At 46.1% G+C, this 7,210-nt stretch overlaps 1 protein-coding gene across 3 annotated transcripts; it reads left to right on the forward strand.

Moving 5' to 3' along the window:
- The first annotated feature begins 3,573 nt into the window (after positions 1-3,573).
- Positions 3,574-5,937, forward strand: LOC124688325 (transcription termination factor MTERF2, chloroplastic-like). Of its 3 annotated transcripts, none has more exons than XM_047222015.1 (3): positions 3,574-4,759; positions 5,349-5,413; positions 5,598-5,937. In XM_047222015.1, the coding sequence occupies exons 1-3, from the start codon at positions 3,574-3,576 to the stop codon at positions 5,829-5,831; spliced, it is 1,485 nt and encodes a 494-aa protein (XP_047077971.1). In that variant the 3' UTR covers positions 5,832-5,937. The 3 variants fall into 3 exon arrangements, with proteins under 3 accessions (XP_047077971.1, XP_047077973.1, XP_047077974.1); XM_047222017.1 differs by having other exon boundaries at positions 3,574-4,739; positions 5,598-5,700; XM_047222018.1 differs by lacking the exon at positions 5,598-5,937 and having other exon boundaries at positions 3,574-4,739; positions 5,349-5,526.
- Positions 5,938-7,210: the final 1,273 nt, after the last annotated feature.

The raw sequence follows: 7,210 nt of genomic DNA on the forward strand, positions 1-7,210 counted from the left end.
ATTAAAGCTACTTGTGGTTGTGAAACATGAATTTACTAAAATAATAGCATTTGTAAAAATTTCTAACAAATGGAGTTAACATTAAAACATAAGAGTAGATGCGCAGAGGTGGCACTCTTGGCGATAGAGCGGGCGATGGGTTTGCGACGGGATGCGGCGTCCTGGACCACATATACGCGGAGGCGTGGCGATCGTCGGCGACCGGTCGAGCAGGACCGATCTGGGATGCTCTGACCTGATCTGGGTCGCGTGGGCTGTGGCTGCTGCATGTACCTCGTCGGTCCTGGGGGTGATGGTTTATTGTGCGGTGACGGTGGCACCGCGTTGCTCATGAGCCCGTTTTGTATCCTTTTTATTGTATTTGGTATCCTGGGGTGGATTCCTACACCACTACGCCAGTGAGATGAAACGTATTGCGTGCTCCATACGAGGCATGGGCCAGAAGAGGTATTTCATTTGGTGGCCCGGGCTACATTAGTTGGTACCAAGTGCCAATTTGTTTAGTTGGTCGCATGTTCTTCGTAGTCTCACATATATGGCAACATTGTGACATTACCTCACCCATCACAAGAATCAACACGTCGTCGTAGACCACCATGTCACCGGCGACATCACCTAACACCACCATGACACCGCCGGTCACAAGCATCACCACGTTGCCGTACACCACCATGACACCGCCGTTCACGTTAGCCGGCATATCACGACGGCACGCGGAAATAACACCATGTTGCCGCCAACGATGAGGATGGCCACCACCATGGATTATCACCTCTCACTTCTCACCTATCATAACCGTACATAAAGATAACAAGTGAGAAGTTAACCAAGAGTACTCCAAAATATACTCACACATATGTACGAATTATAGTATACTCGCGGGTCATTTATCTATCAGTCTATGTCCACCGAAACAAAAACCTTTCAACGCGAGAGTCATGCCGAATGGTGAGGTGAACCTACTTCTCAAAGGATATTCAAACGGTAGAACATGTGCAAACAATTTGGCAAAATTCGCTCAAAACTTCATACACAAAATTGACGATTTACGACTGACGAAACTCGAAACCGATTGCCAGAATTTATTCATATCATCGACACGTATCTTTTTCATATACAACTTATTTTGATTCAGAGTATGTTTGTATTGATTTAAAGAGAGGTGTGTGGAGTAGTTTAAGGGAGAGTGAGTGTATCCCAGTCCACATGCAGAGGTTGCATCGATTGAGCGCGGGAGTGAAGAGAACATGTCATGCCGGTAGAAACGGCCTATTTGGGCGTTCCTCTAGGGTATTTTTCCAACAATGGTTTAAGAACCGTGCGATGCAACAACACGGAGGAGCCCACGTAACCAAGCGGGCCAAAAATTGCTGGCCCGATGCGAGCCAAGGGGTCTCCACTCTACCAAAGAGGCCCCATATGTCCCAGGAGCGTCTGACAGTTCCTATTGCGGTGGAGGTTCTGAACCTCCTTCCGTCCTTCGTCATCACCGGTGCGTGATGGCGGCGTGAGGGCCTGTTTGTCCACATCAAACAATAAAGGTAGTGGTCCTAGGGTTCCTCTCGCGTCAAGACAAAGATCTACTGGATGCTTGTCCTCCTTCATCTGCCCGGAGTGTCGAGTTCAGGAAGGCTCCGCCGGCGAACTCCCTTGGGCAACTCATGCTCGGAGATTGCTGGATCGGATAGGATTCGGTCATTTGTTTCCTTGTATTTTTCCGACCGTTTGGTTTCAGGAGGGTACACGTTTTTTTTGGTTCCGTGGTGAAGTCAGAGGTGGAGAATAGCATGGAAGCCGAGTTTTGAGGACTAGCGATTGTGGTTCGATGCTTTGCATTGATGGTGAACCTTCTTGGTGTTTCGGGCTTCATAGAAGCGACGTGCAAATGGAGGCGTCATCACCAGTTCAATGTCCTACCTTTCAGGGTGAAAACCCAAGCTCTAGCCTTAATTGGTTGAGCCTAGCAATGGCCTTATTGGAGGCATTTTTTTGAGAGCGGGATTTTCTTCACGGTGAAAAGCTAAGATCTTTGATCGGGCTTGTTACTTTCTTAGAAGCATCTATTTTGGAGAACTTGGTCTTCAAGTGTTCTCATGGTGGTGTTTGTATTGCTATTGTAACGACTAGAACACTATAACGAGACGTTTCCTTTTTAGCTTCTTTTTTGGATGTGTGCATCCGTACTATCATTAGGGTATGGTGTTTTGCATAGGCTAGGTGTAATTGGTATCTTCGCGATATTAATGTATTCCCTTTATTGAAAAAAATAAGAAAAATAGATGAGCTTTCTTTCTATAACAAAAATACATGCAAAACATGGGGTTGAACCCATGAACCAAATGAGCTAATTCATCATTTGTCATCATAGGACAATTTGTTTTTACTATATACTACTATAGAACAATAACATATAGATATTTTTTTTCAAAATATTTTTGTATTCATCTAAATACCATTGAATTATAGTGGGCCTGCCCCTGGCTACATGTCGTTGCATCATAATATGTTCCGATACATCGCTACGTGTTGTTGGGTTACATAGGGACCTGTTGTAAAGATGGAAACCAAGATCTTGCGCTAAATAAAAAAGAGCACCTATTACAAGAGAGAATCAATTGAGTGTAGCAAGTGATGAAATGCTCCGGGTATTTGAAAATAAGTGAGACAATGAGCCTCTTCTTTCGTGGATAAAGAAGGGTGTGGTAACCCTAAGGAGCTTCCAAACCATGTCTTGTATGATGCCACCAAAGTTACCGACACTTCCTTCTTAAATATCGTTCGCCAATGTATTTAGTCCAATGTCATGACAATTCGCCTAAATGACATGAGTTGGAAAATTCGAGTGCCTCACGACAGTCAAAGCCTCCACGCTAGCATGTCTATTACATTTGGATAAAACAATGAAAAATTAAAAACACCTTCAACGCTTGAACAAACGACACCAACCAAACCTAAAGCTGCATTCCTTGACGCAATGGCGTTGATGTTAATCTTTGTGAAGCCCTACGGGGTTTTGATCCATCCAGCGTGAGAAGGTTGGGTGTGTGGGGCTCTATTTAACATGAGAGGTCAAATCTTCAAGGTAGACCGTGACAAAGCAATGAGTTGACAAAGGGCTCTAAAGTTCTGCCTCATGGATGGTGTTCCTTTGCAGCGTATATTATTTTGCATTTGGTCCACCGCTGGTGGTGGTGCAAATATGCTAAGCCAAAGAAAAAGAAATATGTCATGGAACATCAAATGAAAAAGTGACCCGAAGAATTCCGAAATCGTTAGAAAAAGACAGACCTTCGTGAATGGAATAAACAACTTCAGTTTAGTCTAAATTTAATCTAAAACTTCAACACTTTTTTCAGGACAAAACTTTAACACTTGTGATGGATCGGAAGATGGAGTAGCGCCATTTTGCATTTTAGGCCCAATAGAGAACTGGACGAGCCCTTCGTTCAACGAAATCTGGCCCAGTAATTTATTACTGTGGTTGCTGCGACACGACAGTTTCCAAGAGGCGGACTCCCCTACCACACCGCCGCCGCCGCCGCCGCCTCTGCCGCCGCCAACCCAGCCGTGGCGATGCTTCACTTCCCGAAGCAACTCCTCTCGCTCCGCCACCCAGCCTCACCAGTGATACTTTCTCTCCGTCGGGCCCTCTTATCCACCGCGGCGGCCACCGACGCCCCGCCGGGCGCCTTCGCCGCCGTCGACTACCTCGTCACCACCTGCGGCCTCACGCCGGAGCAAGCCCTGAAGGCCGCCAGGTACATCTCTCACTGCAAGTCCACCTCCAACGCCGACTCCGTCCTCGCCTTCCTCTCCGGCCCCGCCCTCCGCCTCTCCAAGGCCGACATCGCCCGCGTCGTCTCGCACGACCCGCGCATCCTCAACTGCAGCGTCGAGAACACCCTCAAGGCCCGCATCGCCAGCCTACGCAGCTATGGCCTCGACGACGCGCAGGTCCGGACCTTCCTTCGCGTGACCCACTGCGTCTTCCGCACTTTCAGCATCCAGGAGAAGCTCGGCTTCTGGATCCCCTTCCTGGGGTCGCCGGAGAAGCTCCTCCGCGTCCTCAGGCACAACTACTACCTCCTCACCTCCGACCTCGACCGGGTGGTCAAGCCCAACATCGCGACGCTACGGGAGAGCGGGATGAGCCCTGCCGACATCGCCAGGATGTGCGTGCCCAACTCGAGGCTGCTCACCTGCAACCCGGACACCGTCAAGTCCATCCTCGAGCGCGCCGACAAGCTCGGCGTGCCGCGCAACTCGCCCATGTTCAGGCAGGCGGTGGCCACCACCACGGGCCTCGGCGCCGAGACCATGGCGGCCAAGCTCAAGCTCTTCGGGGAGACGCTCGGGTGCTCCGCGGCCGAGGTGGCCAGCGCGGTCAGGAGGAACCCCGTGCTGCTCAAGGTCTCCGGTGAGAAGCTTCGCCGCGTGGTGGAGTTCCTCACCAAGGTGGTCCGCGTCGACACCACCTACATCCTTGCCCGCCCCGCCATCGTCATGTACAGCCTCGAGACCAGACTGGCGCCGCGGTATTCCGTGATGAAGGCGCTCCAGGAGAAACATCTCATCCGGAAAGATCACAGCTTCTACTCGATGGTAACGTCTAGCGACGAGACGTTTCGGCGCAGGCATACACATCCCCATAAGGATCTTCTTCCGGGCCTTGATGATGCCTACATGGCTGCTTGCAGAGGGAAAACTGCTCACTCAAGTCGGGCTATGAAGGATCCTAGGTACCCTTGGATTTTCCCAGGTTATGAATCTTCGCAAACCACCGGCTAAAATGGCAGCAACATTTCATTCTTACTGCCCGCATACGGGTGGTACTCCTTATGTGCACTACACTTCAACTCGCTACTATGCTAGCATCTGAATTCTGCTTAAAACTTACTGTGCGACAGTACTTACTTCTGATACCCGTAGCTTGAGGCTACCATTTATCCAGCTAGGTTTTATTCTGAAATGAGAGTTACCATGTTACAACTTAGAGGTACAAACTTGTTTTAGTTCTTTTGGACCTGTATGGGCTTTCATCATGTTTTAGGTGCATAATGTGTTGGATACTAGAATTGTGCAAAATAATCTTGGCTCGTTGTTTTTTGCACTTGAACATGAGAACTCAATTCAGGCTGTATGTTTTTATATTCACCTAATCACCCTCGCATATTTACATCGCTGCATGGCTGAGGGTGCGCTATCCAGCAATACATAAATCTCAACCTTTTCCATGGTCAGCCCTTTCGTTCTCTGAACCATGAAATTGTATGTCAGCATTTTTTTTAGCTAGATCAGTTATAAACTTATAATTGACAAATGTAATTATTTTATGTGTATGAGTGCAGCCTTACCTGTAACTGTATGTTGGAATGGAACAGCAGATCCACCAATTCCGATTTTGGCAACTAATGTGAGTGTTGAATTTGTACATTCTGTTAAGTCGCTGTGTTTTGAGTTTCGACTTGGGATTGTTTGGGCTTATTTGAAACTCGGCTGCCTGAGAGTTGACACACACACACTGTGTCGGTGCTTATGGTGTGAGCTGAAGCTTCTGATATCTGGTATGGTCAGCTGATATGTCTTTGCTTTGCCAGTACTTTACTGTGGGGTGTGCTCACACATTTGAGATGATTGATGCTCTGGGGAAATCTGTCCTGGGGAGCGCTTCGCCCATGGACATCCCGCGGCAGTTTGTCATACATGTTCTGAAGGCGAAGGGGTTGGTAAAGATAGACTGCGACTTGTACACCGTATTTACCTTAGCTCACGAGAAATTTGTGAAGAGGTCTCCTGGGCTTGCAGATGAGCTTCTCCAGGTTCAATTGTGACTTGTGAGAGGTTAAAGTATTAACATCTGACATGTCGAAACGTCTGAATGATGCATTTTTTGTGGTTTATTTTTCTTTTCCTAGTTTATGGACCTGCTTTGTTAGACTCGCGGAAAGAAATATATTTCGCCCTTTCTTGGTGTTGTGCTACTAACTTATTTGATACTTGATGAATCTATGTATGTTGTATGTTATGAGTTACATTGTTACATATGTCAAACACATGTACCATGCTCCAGAAATATAACATGTTGGATACTGGAGTTGTGCAAAATAATTTCGGCTCATTGTTTTGTGCACTTGAACATAAATACATATGTACCATGCAGGTTTTATATTCATCTTCGCATAATTATGCATGGCTGCATGGCTGAGGGTGCTATATCCAGCAATACATAAACCTTAACCTTTTCCATGGTCATCCATTTCGTTCTCTTGAACCATGAAATTGTGTGTGAGCATTTCTTATTTAGCTAGATCAGTTAGAATTGACAAATGTAATTATTGCATGTCTATGAGTGCTGCGTTACCTGGAATTTTAACAGAAAATCCACTAATTATGGTTTTCGCAACTAATGTGGGTATTGAATTTGATACATTTTGTTAAGCTGCTATGTATTGAGTTTCGAATTGTGATTGTATAGGCTTATCTGAAACACACATTCGCTGTGTCGGTGTGGATGGTGTGAGCTGAAGCTCCTCAGTCAGTCTATAATTGTTTCTGTCTTTGCTTTGCCCGTACTTTACTGTGGGGTGTGCTCTCACATTTGAGATGATTGTTGCTCTGGAGAAGTCTGTCCTGGGGGATGCGCTTCGCCCATGGACATCCCATGGCATTTTGTCATACATGTTCTGAAGGTGAAAGGATTGGTAAAGAGAGACATCGACTTGTACACCGTATTTACCTTTACCCACGAGAAATTTGTGAAGAGGTCTTCTGGGCTTGCAGACGCTTGTGTTACTGAAGTTGCGCCACTCTATGAATGATTCTGCTTCTAGGCTACCATTTATCTATCTAGTTTTCGATGATCAAATATAAGTTACCATGCTACAACTATTATAGAAGTTTACAGGGACAAGTAATTTGTTTTGGAATTGTATAAGCTTTCATCATGTCCTAAGTGCATAATGTGTTGGATCCTAGAATTACAAAATATTGTTGACTCATTTTTTTTGGCACTGGAACATGAAAACACTCAATTTTAAGCTACATGTTTGTATATTTTCACCTAATAACCTTCAGAGGTCGTTTGGAAGCCAGGCTTTCATTTTGTTTGTAGCATTTGAAAATGAATACATGTATTCATTTCATTTATATTGTAATTTCAGAAATATACACTTGTTTGGTTGCCACAGGAATTGCAAATGACAGCAGAATT

This window comes from Lolium rigidum, chromosome 2 (assembly GCF_022539505.1).
Source record: "Lolium rigidum isolate FL_2022 chromosome 2, APGP_CSIRO_Lrig_0.1, whole genome shotgun sequence".
Classification (NCBI taxonomy): domain Eukaryota; kingdom Viridiplantae; phylum Streptophyta; class Magnoliopsida; order Poales; family Poaceae; genus Lolium; species Lolium rigidum.